At 42.4% G+C, this 21,444-nt stretch overlaps 1 protein-coding gene across 1 annotated transcript in view; it reads right to left on the minus strand.

Moving 5' to 3' along the window:
- Positions 1-20,292, minus strand: part of LOC307250618 (serine/threonine-protein kinase BRSK2-like) — a gene marked incomplete at both ends in the record, with an annotated part of 96,111 nt that extends 75,819 nt beyond the window's left edge. The window contains one exon of the mRNA XM_080027734.1: positions 20,208-20,292. Within this exon, the coding sequence (XP_079883860.1) occupies positions 20,208-20,292 (85 nt within the window). The remainder of the gene's footprint in view (positions 1-20,207) is intronic.
- Between the last annotated feature and the right edge of the window lie 1,152 nt (positions 20,293-21,444).

Raw genomic sequence — 21,444 nt, forward strand, 5'->3', positions numbered from 1 at the left:
TTTAGCTCTCTTTCATAACTCCGGGGAGGATGATCAAGGGGTGAGCACTAGCTTGGAGCTACATGGCCTCCTCCGCACACAGACTACTGTGATACCTCTCCTGCTGTGAGAGCCAACAGCCTGCAACCACACTATTACCGGCACACACCCGCAGCCAAAAAACACATGGTGGTATGCAGATGAGGAAGTACAAGTCCAACTGATTCAATCAATAAAATAAGAAGTCTACTAAAGTCCCTTCTTTGAAGTTGGAGTAAATAAAGTCAATGATTTTTTTTTTCTCAAAGCATCCGAGAAGTGCTATTTGGTGGCTTCATGGCCGAACTCTTACCTGTATTTCCACATTTCTCCACACAGACTAACATGGATTATGGTTATATCAAACATACAAGGACCCTTAACTGGCAAACTTAACAATGACACAATGGACGTAAACAATCACAAATGGTGCTACTGCGTTCCTTCTGTAGCCATGTAATATTCCATGTGAAGTTAAAATCCTTAAAAATGTCTTAGGGGACTTAGGGAGAGCTTTGCAGATTTTGGGGCAAGCTCAAAGCTCACTTATCCACATATTTCGAAAATCATTAAAAATAACATTCAAATCCCTCTTTCTTAACTACATTCGCAGTACAATATAGCAATCGTAAAAGGGTCATTTATTGTTCTCATTTAAAACGTTGCTATGATATAATTTTATTGAACATCTCAGGCGGAAAATCTCTTTTATTGCTGCCTAAAGCACTCGTGTCTCGCAGAAACCCAATATCGGCGAGCAAAACCACAGGCGACAGCGGCGTGACCAATATCTGTCTGCAAATATCTGGGCCACTTTTGAATACTACATCTGTGCGGTATGGAGATTAAAGATTAAAACATCAATAAAAACAGGCCAGTGATATAAACTGGCTTTACATCCGCATGTGGGCTTTGAATGGGAGCACATGCAGAATGCAGCAGCAGCTCCAGGGAAACTGCTCTTTCAGAGAATATGATATGATTTATTCATAGCAGATGTGTGACTGTAGGACTGCTTTTTGGCCCAGAGGGCTAAGACAATGATGAGGGCTGGAACAGTACAGTACAGTGTGATATGAAAGGAGACAAATGATTTTCAATTAAATACTGAAAAGAAGTACTCCAACATTTTGGTAAATTTATTTTTTTGATAGCTCAACAATAATTACATAAGAGGAGGAATAAATATAATACGATATATAGACAAAACGGTGTTGAAATCCACACGTTACTCCAATAAATGACAGTCAAAGAAGGTATGCTGCTACAATCTGCTGATCCAACAGCCTCCACTCGTTTGGTTTCAGTCTTTCTCACCAGACACATTCAGACAAAATAGCATTGGTGAGGTACAACATTGATGTTGGAGATAGGGTCTGGCTTATAGTTGGTGTTTCAGTTCATCCCAAAGGAGTTGAATGGGGTTGGGTTCAGGGCTCTGTGAAGGCCACTAAAGTTATTTCACAGCATTTCTTTAAGGAGCAGGCTTTGTGCACCTGGGCAATATCATTTTAAGACAGGATATAAGATACATCAAACTGTTGGGGACACCAATGCCTTAGAAAACACTGTTAAAAAAGTAATAACTGGAGCTTTGAAATTTTGAATAACTCACACAATATAATTTGAAAGATTTCCTCAGCTCTTCCTCTCCTCCACTCATCTTATCTCATAGGGATGATGAGCCACGGCTTCATTGTTAGCAGCATCTGTAAAATAACGTGACCAACAGCAACCGCTGAGGTGTGTGTAGCAACAGAAACACGGCCTGCCTTACAGTATTGACATATTAGATATGAGCACAACCAGCTGTGAGGAGATGAAGAAACTCACCAGGGAAGTAAACTCATCCCACCAGAAGCTCACAGGCAGCTAACTGCCAATTAGGTTCTCCCCACTTCCTCCAGTTCTGTCAGCAGTTTCCTGTTGGCTGTATAGCATTGCTGAGCCAGGCCGACCTTCAGTACAGCACGGTTAACAGTCATCAATCCAGTGAATGTACAGTTTTCAGTTAGTGCACACTTGTACATTGTGCACTCTGAAGCTAAAAACTAAAAAAATCTGACTTTCCTGTCTCTGTATTTTTGTATGCAATGTAAGAAATGTGTCATTCAGTAATAATGGTCAGATAAGGTGTTTCAATAAATATAGTGTGTGAACATACCAAGATGAACACTCACAGATGAACCATCTTAATGTTTATGTGTCTTTTGTGACTGGCTTTTTAAACGAGCTCTCAACCCACTGAACTTGTTTTTGTCGTCGTCAGAAAGCACGTATGAAACAGCTTTTTGTTTCTCTTTTGTGTTTTCTCCTACACCCGCTGACTGTCACTATAAAAATGTTGATAGCTTGGTGTTCAGGCTTTTCACAGGTGCTTCAAGTGTTGCAACATGCTAAACTGGCCTCTCCGCCCACTGACAGAGGCGTCTGATCGATGGTTTAATGAAACTTTTATCACTCCAGTCTGTCGGATGGATTAACGTCGCTTTGCCTCTAATGGCTGCTCCTAAATCACCGCCATCAGAGAGGACTGAGCCACAGGGGACAAACAAGTGCCCGCACATACACATGCACACGTGAATGCACACACACGCGCACACACACACATATACACACGCACACAGTTCGCCTCATCCATTTAGCCTGAAAGAATCCTTCTTAATATTGTAAACAGATTTCTACTTGTTTTATGTAGTATATGAGTATCAAGAGGATTGTCCATATTTCAAATCATTTAAATCATTTCTGTATATAGAGTCACTTTGAAGCAAATTCAAGGGTTAGAGTAACCACTCTTGGAGAACAAAATATAGGGGAAGGTGGGGTGATTTGTGCGTTTTGGAAGTTGCAAAACCCCTTGTTTCTAGAAAACCGTGGAAGAAATTGGAAATGTGACCACATATTTAAGAAGAGCCATCCATTTGACTCATCCCGTAAAGAAGGGAGACACAAGGAATAAGATATAAGCACATTTAAGCTCAAAAAACTGTGTTTTGCCTTTCAAAGTAAAATTTCCATGATCAAGGTTTTTTGATTATTGTGTCTGAACAATTATAGACACGTTTGAAAACATTTGACACATGTTTTAGTGCTTTGGTATGCTACACTTTGAGTCTATATAGTTAGCACAATGTCAACCCTAAATTGCTGCATCATGTCTATTATCCAAAATTCTGGGGATGGGGTGATTTGTGCGCAAGGGCCTGGGTGAGTTATAAGTAAGTAAGTAAGTAAAATGTATTTATAAAAGCACATTTATGACAGTTTGCACTGTCCAAAGTGCTGTACATAGTGCATTCAGTAGGTAAACAATGAAGGTACAATAACAATAACCAAAATAAAAGACGTAAAGCCCATACATCCACATAAACACAGATAGTAGTGCAGAGGTAAGATAGTTAATGGGGAGGAAACACCAGGGTGTACATATGGGTTTTGAGCCTTGATTTAAAGGCAGAAATGTAGGGGGAATCACATTTGTCAGGTGGCAGTTGGTTCCACAAGCACGGAGCAACTAGTGCAAAGTACATTTCTGAGAGTTGTGCCAGTGGCATGGCTGTATACGCTGGTCACCAAAAGAAAGTGATTGTCTACAGTAGCTCAGAAGAGAGTGACATCTCAATTCCACTTAACGACACCACTGATGAGAGTTCAGATGGCCAGAAAGATGATGATGGTGACTTTGTCATTGTGACACAATGACGCACAAATCACCCCACTACGTGGGGTGATTTGTGCGTCAAGACAACTTTTTTTCCGAAAGCTATATTTCTTAAACAGTTTATTCCAGATCCAAAGTTTTTATTGCCAGGGATGCACAACATCCTGAAATATATGTACATATTTGAGTTGGAGACATAACTGTCAAGGCCTCACTTTAAAATCACTTTGAGTAAAAAGTTGCACAAATCACCCCACCTTCCCCTATTACATTTTTATATTTTTTTTATATATATTTTTTCTGCTCACTCAGACAAAACTAATACTTACATTTATCGGCTTGACATGTAGGTCAAATGTAATTGAAATCTGAAAATTAAGTATTGGTTGTTAACTTCAATCAGTTTTCGATGTCTGTTACATCGCTTATAGAGTTCATAAAAAATTACCTAGAATGGGGGGCCCTCGTGGTGTAGATAGGGCGCCCGCCAATAGAGGCAGGGGGGGGGGGGGGCACGTGTTCGGTTCCGGCCCGTGGTTGTTCTCTGCATGTCATTCGCCACTCTGCCCCATTTCACCTCTGTCTCTCCAAACTGTCTAATAAAAGCATTACAAAAATATCCAGGGGTGAATTTATTCGGCAGAAAACGTGGAGTGACATTTGATGCTTTCTTGAAAAGCATCTGTATCCTACCCTGCAGTCCATGTTCTTTCTCTTACCACCCTTCAACATGTGTTTCCTTTAACTGTGACCACAATATTTCCCAAATCATAACCAGGTCATTTGAGTCACCTGAATTTAACCAACTCTCAGCTTTCTCTCAGTCTTTCCTCTTTATGGACTTGTTGATATGAACTGTTGAGGCTCACTGTGTGTGAATACACTGTGTACGTAAAGTCATTACACTGTTACCCATCAAATCTAAATACAGCTTACATCAGCTGAGGACTCATAAACCTCCGAGTATCCAGTTGATGTGACGGATGAGAGCTGCTCAGTCTACAGTCCGGGATTATGAATCTGTTACACTAAAAATAAATGGCTCAAATATGTGTAACTGTAAACAACAAGTCAGCCACGCTGCCAAACTCATATCCTCTTACTGACAGAGAGTGAATGGCAGACGGCAAGAAGCCTGCGCGCTGATGAATGAGACACAGAAATCTTATTATCTGTGTGTGCGTGCGTGCGTGCGTGCGTGTGTGTGTGTGTGTGTGTGTATTTGAGCTGCTGTCAAATGACCCACCACAACTCGCCTCCCATTGGAAGAATAATTAAACACTGAATATGTCTGTGATCTAACTCATGTTGTCAACATTGACAGACAATGTGTCCTGAGTAAGTGGGTTATGAATTACACAGCAGAGAAACACAGCAACATGCTTGCACTCATTCTCATCCTTGAGTCCCGGAAGCCTACCATTTTACAAAATATCTGAGCAGAAAAAGACTCCGGCCTAAAAGTTGCCACAAATGATCCTACCATGATATCAATTCCAATCTTATCATGTTTTAAGGGGCTTCGAGCCACTATTAGGTTGAGGAAGGGCAGGTTTGTTACTTCCCCAAAAAGCCCTCCGAACTGAATATTTCTAACATGGCGACAGATCTATAGGTGGTGTGACTGTCTCTATATCCGTGGGAAGGCTCTTCTCCGGTCTCCTGGAGGCTTAGCTGGAAGAGATCTTTCAGCAGGGGCCTGACAGAGACGACTAGAGCAGACAAATGACGAAGCCAGCAGCTCTCATCCCTCAGACAAGGAAGCTGTTTCATCCTCCCATCCATCGCCCTATACTGTCCCGAGCATACACTGACAAATATGAGTCCCCAAGAAATTCCTCCCATCTTAAAAACCCGCGGCCTCTCTTTATCAATCTGCGATCCTCCCCCGTCTGTAGTTCCGTTGGTCCTCAATCTCTTCCATGTCTATCCATCCCTGTCTTGCTGCTTCTTCTCCAAAGCTAAAAGCAGCACAGTGTTGGGTGATTCAGAGAAGTAGAGGGTGAGAGAGCTAAAATGGCACACACAACGCCCTGGTGGCGACAGGACAGACATTCTTAAAAGGCTACAATACAAGGTAGCATGAGGGTTGTCATTGTTTCCTTATTGTTTACAGATAAAAGAGCCAAAACCCACAGTGTGTTATTCCGTTCCGTCTCTCAATATTTTGTGACATTTGCACCCTGACAGCATTTCTTGGTCCCATTGGTTCCTACTGAGGACATAAATCTTTAAAGATGGCTGACAATATACAGTGTCAAGTAAGGTTTAAGAAAGGTTCAGCCATTCCCTAAAGCCACTGTGGTTCTAAGGAAATGTGACTCAAACAAGAGGAAATAGTGCATAAGATAGGGGTTATGTGGTGCTCTAGCTGAGTACTTCCCAGCAGGTTCAAAACAAAAAGGGTAATTACAGATTTATATAGAATATTACTGACACTGATTTCCTATACGTGAATTTATGCTGGGTATGGGTATCTCTTTATGGCAGGTGACTTAATGTATTTATCTATGAAATAAAGACCTCAAAAAACCAGTCAAGTAAGGATCAAGGCATTATTCTATATTCAAGATGTTTGGTTTAAATTGAAGTTTATGTCTGGGCTAGTGTCTGGGAAACACTAACTTCAATATAAAGCACTCAGAAGCACAGTAAAACTAGCTTGTGTGTTTGTGTTTTCGAGGCTGATAACAGAAACAATGCCCTGTAGTTACCCTCTCTTCCTTGGTTGGTGTTGACTGCGATGGCAGAGATAATGGGAATAATAGGGCTCTGAATTAAGGCTACTTGAGGTCCCATTGGGTAGTTTGGAGAGTCTCCCCTTTGTGTAAATTAAAACCAAAAGGCCTCATATTAATCACAGCTTTGAATTCATGTTGAAAAGGCTCATAGTGTGTGACGGATAGGACGCTGGCCAATTAGGCCTGACTTCCCATCAAGGAGCATCTATGAGCCACAAGAAACCCTGTACGCGAGTAATATTGGCCCGACAAAATGCAGGAGGCAGCTGGCAGAGAAAGAGCAAGGCCAAAGACAGATGGGCAGCTCACACACATAAATAAATGAAAACAATTATTCAATTTTCAAAAATTATGATAAGTTATTAAGCATGATATATTTTTACACAGCAGCCCACCAAGCCGCATGAAGTGCGTGAATATGATGTGCAGCGGTACCAAACTGTGTGTAAAGCATGTATAAAGGCTATGGATCTGAATGCTACAAAGCCACACACATAAAAAGCAAGACTGTACATTCTATAGGCTTTAATGCTTAAAAATGGGACATCCTGTTGTTGTAGCACAGACCAATGGCTCCCAACCTGACCCCTTACAAATGAAGCGACCCCTCGCTACAGCTCGTCAAACCAGCGAGGGCTCCAAACCTCATAGATTGATTCATATTCAATTTTGTTAGAAGGTCCATAGAGGGAGAACTATCTAATATTCAATTTCTGCAGTTGCAGGAATAGCATATAGTGCAGCGGGGAACCGGCTTTGTGTGATTGGCCAGGGATGTGCTCGTAATGCTTTTCATCTAGATTTCCAGCTGTGGCCTCCTCCTCCTCCACTGTGTGAAGCAGACACCCCACTAACACCATGGAAGACATGCAGTATGCCGTATGGTGTCATTGTCACATCCATGGTGTCTAATTGGTTGAGCCACAGTGCCAATCAAGCCTCAATACATCATTGGGACCAATTGCAAATGATTACATCATCTGCTGGATTCGGCTTCCAGACTTGGACGGCAGCCAAGGCATAGTCCCAAAGCTGTTGTCTTCTTCTTTTTTCTCTCTTTTTCTTGTTTTACCTCCGTTCGGCTCATTCACATTTGTTTATGATATGCTCCTTATTCTCTTCCTTCATAACTCTCTCATTATTCCTTTTTCTGCAAGCTTTCTGTTTTCATACCCCCTTCATTCCTCCCCTGGTCTCCAATCCCCTCCCCCCTGGCTTATATTCATCCTCTACCGTGCCTGCCCCTCCCCCTCTCACTCTTTCTTTCACTCCATCCTCCTCTCTGCCCCGCCCACCTGCCTCTCCAGTTCCAGTTTAGCTTGCAGCGTTGTCTTTGTCTGTCGGGCCTGTGAGTGTGTGTGTGTGTGTGTGTGTGTGTGTGTGCGTGTGTGTGTGTGTGTGTGTGAGTGTATGTGATGAGCACCGTTGGCAGCTATCCAGAGCTGAAGAATACTGTATGACTCTATGAGATGCGTGGTTGTATTTTTAGCTCAGGCTCTCCTCTCCTGCTTCCTCCTGAGAGAGTCCTTAGGAGCCGACCTGTTCCTGCTAACCCCGCCTCCAATACGTCCCTCCACCAGCAGCTCAGCCATGGGTGTAAATACAGGCAGAGTTATGGACGTGGTTGAACAATGCTGACTCTGTTACAATTTATTTTTTTCGAGTCTCTCAGCTCAGTCTCATTGCAGAACTGTCTCTCGCCCACACTGACTCAGATTTCATTTCATCATATGTTTTTTTATATAACATTACATTTTGTCTGACTCCAAATGTTGCCAGGTTCACAATTTTTTTTATATTTAAGAACTGAATTATTTTAGGGTAAAAATGTAATTGTAAGAAGAAGTATAGGTTTCGTTTTGGTATTGGCGGGAAAAAAAGATAAATGATTACACTGTCTGGCAAGGATGTCTCTTTATCATTCGCAAATAATCAGCTGCAATACATTTGTACATAATGGCATGTAGTAGGGCCACTTTACCATAATGATATGACTCATATTGACTCTTAGAATGTTATCATTCTATCAAAATGTTGTCCAAATAATTTTCTCATGTGATGTACATGTAACAATTCCTCTCTTTTACTGTACAATATTCAGTTATTATTCTTGATGACTCGTCTTGAACTCATTGCACCAAATGTGATTTAGACCCATTTTAACCTCATGCAATGCGTTCATCCTCCTGATATAACAACGTTAGTGAGTGCACTGGTGGTGCAGATGAAAAGTATATTCTTCAGCTTCGATACATATTCCATTTCACCGGGAAATATACCACAATATAGAACATAAAGATGCTCTCTGACATTTCACTGACAATTTCAAAACATTATAAATCTCTACCTTCCTTACTAAGATTTCCATTTCCCCCTAAACAGCAATCCACCTACCCGCCGACTGTGTGTTGAGCCCATTTCACACGGTGAACCCAGCAGTCAATGTCTCAACACCAGCAGGACTGTGGGAGTCTGTGGGGGCTTTTAGCCTGAAGGACCAAGGCTGCATCAACAGGGTCAAGCAAGGGGAACTTGACTTGGTTTCCCCCACACCCCTCACCCGGCTGCCTGTGTTACAGCGCCTTAGGACAGGGAGGAGTGTAAGAGAGAGGACGAGGGGAGAAGAGGATGGGCAATGGGGCAGAAGGGGGGTTTATTAGATTATAGGAGCTCAAGAAGAAGGTTGTGTGTGTGTGTGTGTGTGTGTGTGTGTGTGTGTGTGTGTGTGTGTGTGTGTGTGTGTGTGTGTGTGTGTGTGAGGATAAAAAATTTAAGAAAATAACACGTTTTAAAAAGATTAATCTTTAATTAAGAACGTTTGTTGAATGTTTTTCTGTCTTTTTTATTTGAACAGTTCAAACTAACAACTTAAATTTACACCTTAAGAAGTAAAAGGCAAATAAAAAAAGCCTAAATATTCTCCCTGACCTACCCAACGAAGGTGTAAAGCACCAAAAACCTACTGTAAACCTGTGTGTGCTGTGTGTGTCAGAGGGTGTCATCCGCTAGTTTGTAAGTAAATGTCTGCGATCATCCATGATAACATACACACAGACACACAGTGTGTGTTGGGGGCCATCTGGCAGGTGGTTTAATGAGGGTCATGACCTCCTGTCATCCCCTCCTCCTTCATTACAAAGCTAACATTTCAGAACAATAGAGAACTGGGCTTTTTGCTGACAGAAAAACACAACATTGCTACTGCAAATTTCGAAATTAAAACTCTGAATTAACATAGAGTAGTTACGGATTTCACAATCATTCAGAAAAAGTAGGTGAGAATGACAGAAGATTTTGTTTACTTACTTTTCATACAAAACTAATGTTAATTTTGGATGTCATGATTCATAGTAAAAATAGCTTGAGGAAATATCAGCTTCTCTTTTAGATTTTTTCCTTTAGATCAGCTCCTTCAAACAGGATGTTGGGATTAGCAGCAGATTAAGGCCAGTCCATTAGGGGCAATGGTTCTGGGGCGCAACAACTATCACCCACCAGCCACACTCCCATTGTCTGCTTATTCAGGACAGACAACGAGAAAGAGGATCCATCAGGATGTGTCATGGCTGACATAGATCCCTCTTCATCCTGTCAGAGAGCTTTTACCATTTCAAATGTGGAATCGCTGTACAATCACTTCAATATGAACAATGCTATATATCTGCTGCTAACAACATATTACTGTTATCATCATGCATAATCATTATCACTCCACTGTTTATCTTCACATTTTTACTTCAAGCTAATCCAAAATCTATGTATGTTGCCAGCCTTTATTTTGACAAGAAGTTCATAAAATTATGTTTAAACAACAGATATGACAGAACAGACAAAATTGCACTTAAGAATTTGCCATGTCAGCCACTTACTATATAGCAGTCAACATGGAAAGAACCTTGCCAGTCTTTTCCAGTCGCCGGCCGCTATCATCTTTAGCCGTTTCCGCTAGCAGCCAAAAAAATTATGTTTGTCATCAAATTCTGAGCATGGTTAATTAATTACTTTATTATTAATTAAATGAATAATACATTTCTACTCCTTCTAAACCTTACCCTCTAGGCATGCCAGTGTAAATGATTTACAACTGCAATTTACTTTTCTTTCTCCTCTCTTATTCACGTATGCTTAAGCACAGTGGTTACCATAGCTACGCTGTGTTTTGCAGAAATAGTTTCAAGAATAATACATTGCAGCAGAGGCCCTTTCTCCCGCCAAAACCACCAGTAGCGTGTGTGTGTGTGTGTGTGTGTGTGTGTGTGTGTGTGTGTGTGTGTGTGTGTGTGTGTGTGTGTGTGTGTGTGTGTTTGTGTGTGTGTTTACTGCAGAGAGGCTGCAGCCGGTCTCTGCTGTAATGCAGCACTGCAGCCTAACAGTACTCACACCACACTGCAGGTCACAGAGACAGAGCGCTCGCTGAAAATACTGCAACATAGCATGCAAACACACATACACACACAGGTTTGTTTTTTCTATGGTTCAGCACACACTCAATAATATAATGGACTTAGTTGTGTTCATCATCACAATTAAATGCCAAAACCCTAACACTTGCCTTAACCCAACCCAAATTCTGACCTTAACCTTAAAACTAAGTCTTAACCTTTACATTTTAAAATATCCTCACAATGCAAAAATGTCGTCATTGCAATGGTTTAAAATAAAATTGGTCCCCGCAAAGATAGCATTACAAGCCCAAACACACATGCACTGCTATAGAACCATGTGATGCTACGAATCCCCTTTCACGTGTGTTTTAAGGACTGGTTGATATCAAGATGCACCATGTCATGTACAACATCCACTTCCACTCTATCACACACACACACACACACACACACACGCCTGGGAGCAGTGGTACCTGCCAGCGTTGCCAGTAAAGGGAGTATAATGGCGGTTCTCACGCCCCGTCCCCCGCCCTTTAATCTGATTATGCCACATGATTGGATGTTTGACTGAGGAGCCTCTGATAGACCATCTGTTTGGACTGGACACCTTCATTCTGAAGCAGGAGAGAGGGGTTCTCCTCTCCTACAGCCCAGACCATCTGTGAGGGACGCCAAGTCAGCGTCCTGCCGGAGCAAAGGGACATGAGACACTACAGTCAAAGGTAGTACGATCGCAGTGCTGCAGTCTGCCTGCCTCTGCCTGCATGTCCCCGCATGGTGCTGTAGGAAAAAAGCTAATTAACAAATTGCAATAACCTCATTCAAGGTTTTCGTACCTGACTGGACTTTCCCATCCATGACCGTGTCCTCTCCCCGCCGTGAAATCGCTGAAGGCCAAAAGAACACGGCCATCCCGTCATGCACTAGTCAGAGGGTTTTAGTGGACAGAGGGCAGGGGGGGGGGTTATTTATCTAATATGGAGATACAAGAAAAAACTCCATTTTGCCACAAAATGAAGTGAGGGTCAAGCGTGGGCATAGTGCCTGATCAGAGAGAACGGGGGAAGTAAAGCAGCTCTTCAAATGGTAATTTCCCACCTGCTTCAGTTCCTGGACGCGTTAAGTGCTGACTCAGAGGGAAGGTCCAGATTGCTTTTTTGGAAAAGGGATGAAAGAGACAGGTTTTCAGAGGAAGAGAGGAGGGGGGGATTTATGCTCAATTTCATTAAGTTTTTGGCTGGGTGGAAGAGGGCTGCATGGACCATAAGGGGCTTATCTGGAGCCATAACCCATTCCTGTTTGATTATCAGCTATTGATTGAGGCATTAAATATATCTCTGTTGAACGTGGCAGCATGTGAAAAAAACGTCCACCTGACAGGATGTGGGACTGGATTAAGAAAGAGATGGCAGATAGGCAACAGAGCAGATACTGCTGGCCAACCTCAGTCACATTGACTGAACAGCAGCTCTGTGTGCACCAGCAGGGAGCTTTTGTAAAGTGCTAAAAATCCAACAGTGCAAGCAATGCTCGGGCACTAAGGTCGCTTTCACACCTAACCTGTTTGTTGATGGTTCAAATGACCTCTAGTGTGTTTGTGGGTTTAGTTGGGTTCATTAAGGCTGGTTTGACAGCTTCTGGTGCAGACTCAAACAAGCCTGAGACCGCCTAGCAAATAGCTGTATCTGGCTGCTGTCAGTTGGAACGCAAAGTAGAACATCCACAAGAACGTCCACGATGCCTTGGTTTGTGGATGAGAGAAGAGCTAACCCAACCAATCTCACTAAACTTAATGGATAAAAGCTACCCGCCTCCGGAAAAATAACAATTTAACGACAGTTCAAAAAAGGCCTTCTCTCTGCTATTTGTATAAATAAAGGCCCTGTTCAATGTTTGAGATTATACCGTACAATGTTATGAAACAGAGAAAAAGATTGAATCGTTGTGTTTGAATGTCTGGGAAAATCGTTTTTCTTTTTGATTTTGTCAGTCATGATAAATCTGTTAATAGACTAGTCAGAACAACACAAATTGAAATGTTATCTGTTACCAAAGTACTACTTGTAATGCTTGAGAGGTAAAAACAACCTCTTTATGTTCCAGCCTTGCAGTTGTCAGTCAGTAATAGCTGGACTTCTCTACTGCCAATTGTGTTAGAGAGCTGAAAGCACCATTCCTACACCACTTGTCTTGCAGCATCTACAGATGTTGCAATCTGGCCAATAATTATTGTTGTTTGGGAGTGATGATGGAGGCTGATGGTTCTGCTGTGGCCCAGCATGTTTTTCCAAACCTCCATTTGCTTCCGGCTGATCCATATAGGCTTCAACAGCGCATCATCACACGCGCTCAATAGCCTATCCTGAATCTATCACAGCAGGTGGGCAACATAGTCCCGAACATATCGACTTCAAGGGTGCACACATGTGCTACGTGTGCACTAACAATAAAACAACCGCCAGCACTCACGAGACAATTATCAAGCTGTGCATACACACTGCAAGAGTTGATTAAAGCTCTATCCACCACATGATAAACATAATTGACTGGTGAATTAATGCAGGACACAAGCTTCTACCGTAGCCTACATACAGAAAAGTTAATGAATCTGGGAGAGCAGAGCAGAGGAGTGAACAGAGACAAGAGAAATCATTCCTCCACCTACAAGCACAAAGGCACTGTATTCTATACACTGGCTACAGTGGGGAGACAGGACAGATGGATAAGAAGAGAGAAGAGGAGGATGACTAAGTAGACAGTAGAGGGCTAACGTGAAATAAGGGTAGCAAGCGATTGGGAACGACATAAGTAACATGACATCCTGTGGACTTGAACTGGGGAAACTACAACATGATCATCGCCTTAGTCACCTCGGACACCACGGTGCCCCAGTTTTTTTAAATTCCTTATCTATTGGCACCAGCAGACATTAATGTTGGGACCTCAACAATAACCACAGCACTGCCACAACTAATTTGAAGAAGGACGACACACCCTTACCCACCCACAAACAGAGAGATGCTTTCCCACACACTCCAGCTGCATGAATATGTCAGCAGCAGCAGCAGCAGCCCAACTGACTTGCATAGGGGTTTGTTAATGACCGACAGCCACAGGCAAGATGACAGCATTCTCAACTAGCATTGCCAAACTCATATCCTCTTACTGACAGAGAGTGAATGGCAGATAGCAAGAAGCCTGCGCGCTGATGAATGAGACACAGAAATCTTATTATATGTGCGTGCATGTGTGTGTGTGTGTGTGTGTGTGTGTGTGTGTGTGTGTGTGTGTGTGTGTGTGTGTGTGTGTGTGTGTGTGTGTGTGTGTGTGTGTGTGTGTGTGTGTGTGTGTGTGTGTGTGTGTGTGTGTGTTTGTGTGTGTGTTCCTGCTAATTGAATAACACTAACAGCATCTCTCGGACGAGATAAACATATTTTGTTATTTCTGTTCCCACGCTATCAAAGACTTATATTTTTTTATCTGATCTGAAAATTGCTTATCCTTTTTTTTCTTGCATCAATACATCTCTCAGCACGTCTAAGAGTAAAGACTATTGGACTATGCTTGTATCCTTATTACAGCTACTCTTAACACATCTCTCTCTGTAAAACCACATGGCATTTTCTTTTTCATTTTAACAATAGAACCAAATACAAATATTAACACCAACTGTGCAATGGCAATGTACATGATTCCTCCCGCAAGGAAACCGTCTCAAATTGTCAGGGATTTGTATAAGCCACAATTCCTCCCATCTGTGTACTTGTATTCCTGCTAAATGTCAAAGCATCTGTTTAAGCCGGTGGTGGTTGATGTGGCTGAATGTTTCCTATGAGGAGAAAACGGTGGAAAATCTGCCATATGTTGAGGGGATCAGAAGATGCCTCCCAATAATGACGCATTCAAGCAGCAGGGGTTCAGGGTTAGTTATGAGCTTTAGACCGACCACCTCAGAGGGAGCGATAGAGAGAGAGAGAGATAGAGAGAGAGAGTAAGTGAGTGATGTAAGGATAACATGAGAACGTGAGATGTAGAGAGAAAGAGAGAGATTGGGGGATAGATTCTAAGTCATTGTTTAATGGCTACGGTGAAACAACCCCCCCCCCCCCCCCCCCCCCCAAGGCCGGGGGCCGTGGAGATCTAGAGTGAGCATACCTCCAACCGGCAACAGAAGAGAGCATTCCTCTGGTTGTCATGGTAACCGAGCCCTCAGCTGGGAAGGCAAAGTGAAGGAGGGGGAACCAAAAAGGGATGTACTATATAGAAAAAAGGAAAAAGGAGGGGGGAGAGAATTGGGAGCGTAATTTTGATTAGCTCCCCCATGCTGTGTGCAGGGGAACCCTCCAAACAGACTGTTGTCTACAAGAAGTATTTACTCCCCGATGCACAGCCAGGTATAGGCTAAAAAGCAACTCAGAAAATGAAGGCGATAAATAACAAAAAGAAAATTGTAAGTCTCAACTATACTATATTCTGTTTCCAGGTGCTAGCCTTCCAACTACCTCTCATTCACCTTGTTCAAGTTCAAACCAGAACTTTCAAAACCTACAACTAGGAGTGGGGGATATAGATAACATCTTCTGTTATGATGTAAAAAAATTCAATAATAATTGTATTATTTTTTATACTAAGGGACCACATTAGAAACCTTTTGTGCCATAGATATGTTGTGCTGTTTAAATGTAATGCAGCAGAATGAAGCCAACCAATTGGTTTTTTTTTTCAATAGAAATACTGTGAAAAAAATCCTTCACTGTAAATGCTCATACAACCGCCACATGCAAATGCACAAAATAGAAACACACAGCTTCACAGAAACACACGTAAACACTCACACACCCACATAAACATATGGCTGTAGACACATGTGCGTATATGCTGTGAGAGCGATGAGAGTGTTACCACCTGCAACCTGCTGATAATGAAGCTGTATTTCAGCCACCTAAAGGCAGCCATCTGTGCTGGGGCTCTCACTGCTGCCCACACCACCCCCACCCTGCACAGGCACACACACACACCAACAACCACACATAAACACAGCAGCACTCCTCTACTAGAGCCAAGGGACTACAGTCTTTAGGATGTTTCACGTCAATAACATGACACATTCGTTATAGCCAACAGGGATACACACACACACCCACACACACACACTAACACATATGTTCCTATGTTATAGACAAATAAAAATGAATGATATTGTCTTCTTCCCAGCATATAGTAAGTACCCTCAAAGTCAGAGATTACACATCAGGGATTTTTAACCACTTTATCAATCCACATGTTTCTGGTAGATCAGGGCATCAAAAGTTGTTGCTATATATTTTGCATTATATAGTTTACATAGCTAGGTTAATTTTTTTAATCCATTGGAAAATGCACGTACACACATCCTTGTACTTCTATGTTTGTGAGGACCCTCATTGACATAATGCATTCCCTAGCCCCCTACCTTCACCACCACAACTAAATGCCTAACCCAAAACCTTACAGTTACCCTAACTTAAAGGCATACTAAGCGATTGGAATCCAGAACACTTTTTGTCAAAATAAGCTCAAATCTACTCACCATAAGGACCGGCAAAAAAAACTGATTATATGAGACATTAGATATACATACATACACTGATGGCAGCAATTTACGGGGCGGATTCAGAGCAAACCAGAAATAGTATTTGGGGTTCAATATTTTACTCAATGACATAAAAAATATAAAAAGCTGTGTCAGGAAATAATTCATCATAAATTAAGTTGCTTTAATCGTCAATTAACACAAGGTTACATTGAAATGAGTCTTTTCGCAATATCCGCCCCTGGAGCAGTGCTGAGGAAGTGCCTTGCTCAAGGACATAATGATATAGACGATGGGCAGGCACCGTATATGTAATACCAGCCACCAGTACTTTTACAACTAGCGCCCTCCTGTCCTGTGCCGGGGATCAAACCAGCGACTGGTCAGCCCCTCTTTCCTCTAGGCCATCCTTCAAACCTTATTTAGATTTATAGCTTCAAATGATATGCTATCATCATCTGCTATAGTAGAGTCAATGACAAGTGCATAGTGTTAATATGTGCATGCATACTCATGACTTTAAAGTAGATGCACAATTTAAAATATTCTGCATTCTTTCGGCTATTCTAAAGAGGTCCAAAAGCATATCTGCAGATCTGCAGATCTGCAAAGCTGAGAAGCTGAGAAGCTGGGAAGCTGAGAAGCGAAAACAGAGAGAGGACAAGAGGAGTGAAAGATTGGCGGCTGCAGTCTTGCAATGATCACCAAGAAGGAAAAGAGTGGCCATTGTCACAGTAGGAGAGATGAAACCATGACAACCGTCCCCACTGTTGGCCAACACTTAGAAAATGAGCACCGCATGGAGCCTGGGAAACCAGTGTAAAAAGGGAGTACTTCAACCTCCCCCCCTTCCCCCCCCCCCCCACACACACACACACACACACTCACATACATGAAGACACACGGACTAATTGTTCAGAGTCAGCACAGGCACTCGCTATTCAGCTTCATCCACCACACACACACACACACACACTGTGAACCATTGTTCCAACTGAGCTCTCATAACTGGGCACGAAAAAGCAAACCCTTGATCATTGGGAATTTTGAAATATGACACAGTAGATGTTCAAACCAGCCTGTGCGATCATAGCTGAAGCTAACTGTTTTAAAGAATGGTTTAAATGGTTGTTTCTTAACATGGGGCATATTGTGTGTTTTGGTAACTATAGGGTTTTGATCTGGGTTTTTCTCTTGGCATTGGTTGATAATAAATACAATTTAATGTCCGTAATATCCTTTTAATGGGCTTAAAGCAATGGGTCACAGCAGGATATTTAGAAATAGTTATGCGGTTATTTAAACATTATTCAAAAATAATTACATCCTAAGCAGGAACTGACCCTTTATGAAAGCTTTTTTTTTCTTGGAATTACACTTGGTGCATGTGGATCTTTTTGCTATGAGTGTTGTGCTGTTTCATATCAATAAAATGTATCAAAATAATTAAATCTGGTTCATGTCATCTGGTTAGACATGAAGCATTAGTCCACTCCTGAGAGATCCCCTCCACACACACACACAGACACACACAAAAAACAGCGTAGGCTTGCCCTTCCCTTGTGGAGGAGGTTTTATGATATACGGGCTTCCCTCTCTGCCAGCTCAGCACCGGAGCCTTCGATTCATACCAACAGCCGTCAGCAAGCAGAGAATCACATATTCTTCAGCTTGCACTACAGCCGCCTTACCACTCCTACACCTGCAAACACACACACACACACACACACTAAAACACAACTCTGCATATGATATCTACATCTCTACATGCACTCAACCACATGCACAAGCTCCACAAACGCTCACAGGGTCAGTCAGTTGGAGAGATGTTGGCTCAGATTGTGGAGTCACAGTCAGAAGATGCTGCAGGCACAGACGGCGCGAGCTGCTCCAAACATGTGTCCAGCTAACACACTTTGATTCCTTCAGACCTTGAAGTCTGGATCCTCAACTCAACTAAACAACCTCCCCACCTCCCCAAAAACAAAGGAAGAAAGTGGGTTGCTCATGAGGTTTGATCTATTGTTGACAAAGACCCCAGCTTATGTTATGTTAGCTCAAACGTGCTAGCTGGCTGGCATGTATATAGCCTACAATATGATTGCATGTTCATGTTCAGTTCAATTGAAGTAATTACTGCTTTGAGCTAACTTGGAATTATCAAGTGATGACAATGGACCAATCAAGCAATGGACAAGAAGTGGACAGTTGTTGTTGTTTGTGGGACAGAGAGTTGTTGTCCTACATGCAAAGCAGAGTGTCGGATGATGTGTGAAAGTGGATCTTTACTCCTCCACTCTGACTCAGTTACTATAAATAATACTGTTGGATAACCAATCAAATTCTCTGCGTGGCTTTCAGTCAGTTAAATGCACACTACTACTGCAGCTTTAAATTCCATCTGCTAAATAGAACTATTGTGTAATTAATACAGCAGCTGTTACAGTCCAAGTCTACCAAACCAGCTAATTGGTTGGTTATGAATAATTCACCCACGAGAGGGAACAGAGCAGCGAAATACTTCTTCTACCTATACTGGAACTGGAGAGAGACACCTTGATAATTTCTGGTCGCCACAGATTTATCTGAAACAGGGCCATACATACAGTGCACCAGAGGCAACTAACTGCACTAACTAACTACAAATCACTGTGACATTCATATGATAGATTGAGTTTGCATGCTTTTCACAGTGATCTAAAATACATGAACACACGTGTTCTTAGAGAAGCACACTTGTTTCAGTGGTATACATCTGTTGTTTAATGGACCTTTTTTGTTTTTGTTTCATCAAACACACACAAAAAAGTCACGCTACACACAACCAGCTCTGCACCAAACAGCAGGCAGACATGTTATCAGACTGCACTGGTGAACACAGCTGAGCATGTAGCCGCTACACAGATAGATATTTCCCTCAGGAGTTAGTGGAGACCAAAAACGGAGCTAAGAAAAGAGAGTATCATAAGGGTATAGACAAAATATTAGAACGCAATACAATTCAACAGCCTCACAATCCAGAGCTGCCAAAGTGACCTTAAAGTTAAATCACGTCTTTAAAAAATACTGAACAGTTTCTTGCTAAAGGACTGATGAAATAGGCCTACTGATAAATGAAACTTAAGTTCAATTCGGTTTATTCCAAGCAGATCCTGTCAGTATCATATAATATCTGCCAACCTGCGATCTTAACCGCAGGTTGAAAGGGTCCAAAAATGAGCTCAGCAGACTGCACTATTAAAACAAAAATGCAGAAATGTGTGATTTTGCAGCTGCAGTGTGTGTGTGTGTGTGTGTGTGTGTGTGTGTGTGTGTGTGTGTGTGTGTGTGTGTGTGTGTGTGTGTGTGTGTGTGTGTGTGTGTGTGTGTGTGTGTGTGTGTGTGTCAGGGACTGGACAGTGCAGCATCACTGCTCTGCCTCTTTCTGCAGAGAGCAGCCTCAGCAGACTGGGCCCATGTGACAGATGGATGCTATAACGGAATTAGAGACAAGAAAAATCACAAGGGCCCATTATCACCAAGCCCTCTCTGCCTGACAACAAGGATTAAAGGCACACTACCACCACCACTACCACCATCATCGTTCTCATCATGATCATGAAAGCAGCATCTCCCTCTGCAAAGACACATCCAGCAGAAACACCCCAACTTATCAGGCATATGTATTCGTTTAACATTTCCCGCATCGGCAAATTCAGAATAGCGCCAATGAGGGGGACAAATGAATCCCAACTTCATGTCAGCGAGGCAGGCGCAGTGATGCTGAGGAGATTCCTGACAGCATCATCCGCATCCAGAGGGTTTTAGAAGGGGGGGCTTTCACTAACCTGTCTGTCCTTTGCCCAGCGTCTTCTCCAAGCGGTACGGTCCCACATAGTTGGCGTAATGCCCGCTGTCCTTGCCCGTCGACATTTTTTGGCGTGAAATGACTCACAGGGAGTTATGTTGTCTTGCGCGGACGCGTTTCTCGAGCGGAAAGCGCAAATCAGCGGCACGGTGGAGTTCGCCTAGGTCGGAGTTCCTGTCTATTTGGCTGCTGCTGGTCGCTGCAATATTCGTCTCCTCGTGCGTGCGTGAGTGTCTGTGAATGTTTGTGTGTGTGTATGTGTGGGCGCGCGCGTATGTCTCCACGTCCCCTGTCCACAGTCCTAAACTGGTGTCGTCCTCAGTGCGGCTCAGATTGCGGTTTTGAATCTGGGTGTCATGGTGTTGGTTCCAGAGGAGCGGTAGGCTACGCTGCAGCCCCGTTGGGTGTGATCTGGTGATGGGACAGCATCTACTGCTGCTGCCTGCCGCTCCAGCAGCCTGCGTCAGTACGCCGTCAGTGTGAACGGGTTTTTCCGGTTGTCCATTTCAAAATATAGGCGTTTCACCTCACTGACAAGACTGCTGCAATGCTCGTGTGTCGACTGATATGAGGTAGCCTCAAAGGTGAAATACAAAAACAAAAACTGTATTAAAGCAGAATTGGCTCGTTTAAAAAATAAATGTATTAAGGCTATTATAGGCCTATTTATTTTTCAAAATATTGTTGACCTTCGAGTTGAGTTTTGATAATAATGATTCAGGCTCATTTCTTAATTGTATTGGTAGTTTACAAAAATACACTCTACAAAAGCATAGGAACTTGTCAGAATTCGTTTTTCCACACTGTAAATTAGACATTAAACATTTGCAAAGCAGAAGTTTGGCAGTAAACTGTAGCCTATTTCAAAAGATTACATTTGACTTATTTCTATAAGAATAAAATGTACAGGACCATGTCATATTATTATAATTTATTCAAATCTGAATATAATTGATAACTGAAGAAATTAACATGAGGCGTTGATGCTTAGATTTTCAGTTTAGATTTATTTAAGTATTTGTTTTTTGTATGAACAGTTTTATTTTGAAAGTCAATTTGCTTAACTTCCTCTGCCATTCTTGCTTGATGCAGCTGCTTTAATTAGAGACCACGCATGCGCAAGCAGCCTGCATCGCAGGGGTTGGTGATTGAATTCTGGTCGAGGTGACAGTAGATAAGATGAGCAGCCACTGCTCTTAAAACATATAAATAACCTA

Source organism: Ammodytes marinus (genome assembly GCF_949987685.1).
Source record: "Ammodytes marinus genome assembly, chromosome: 1".
Taxonomy (NCBI): Eukaryota; Metazoa; Chordata; class Actinopteri; order Uranoscopiformes; family Ammodytidae; genus Ammodytes; species Ammodytes marinus.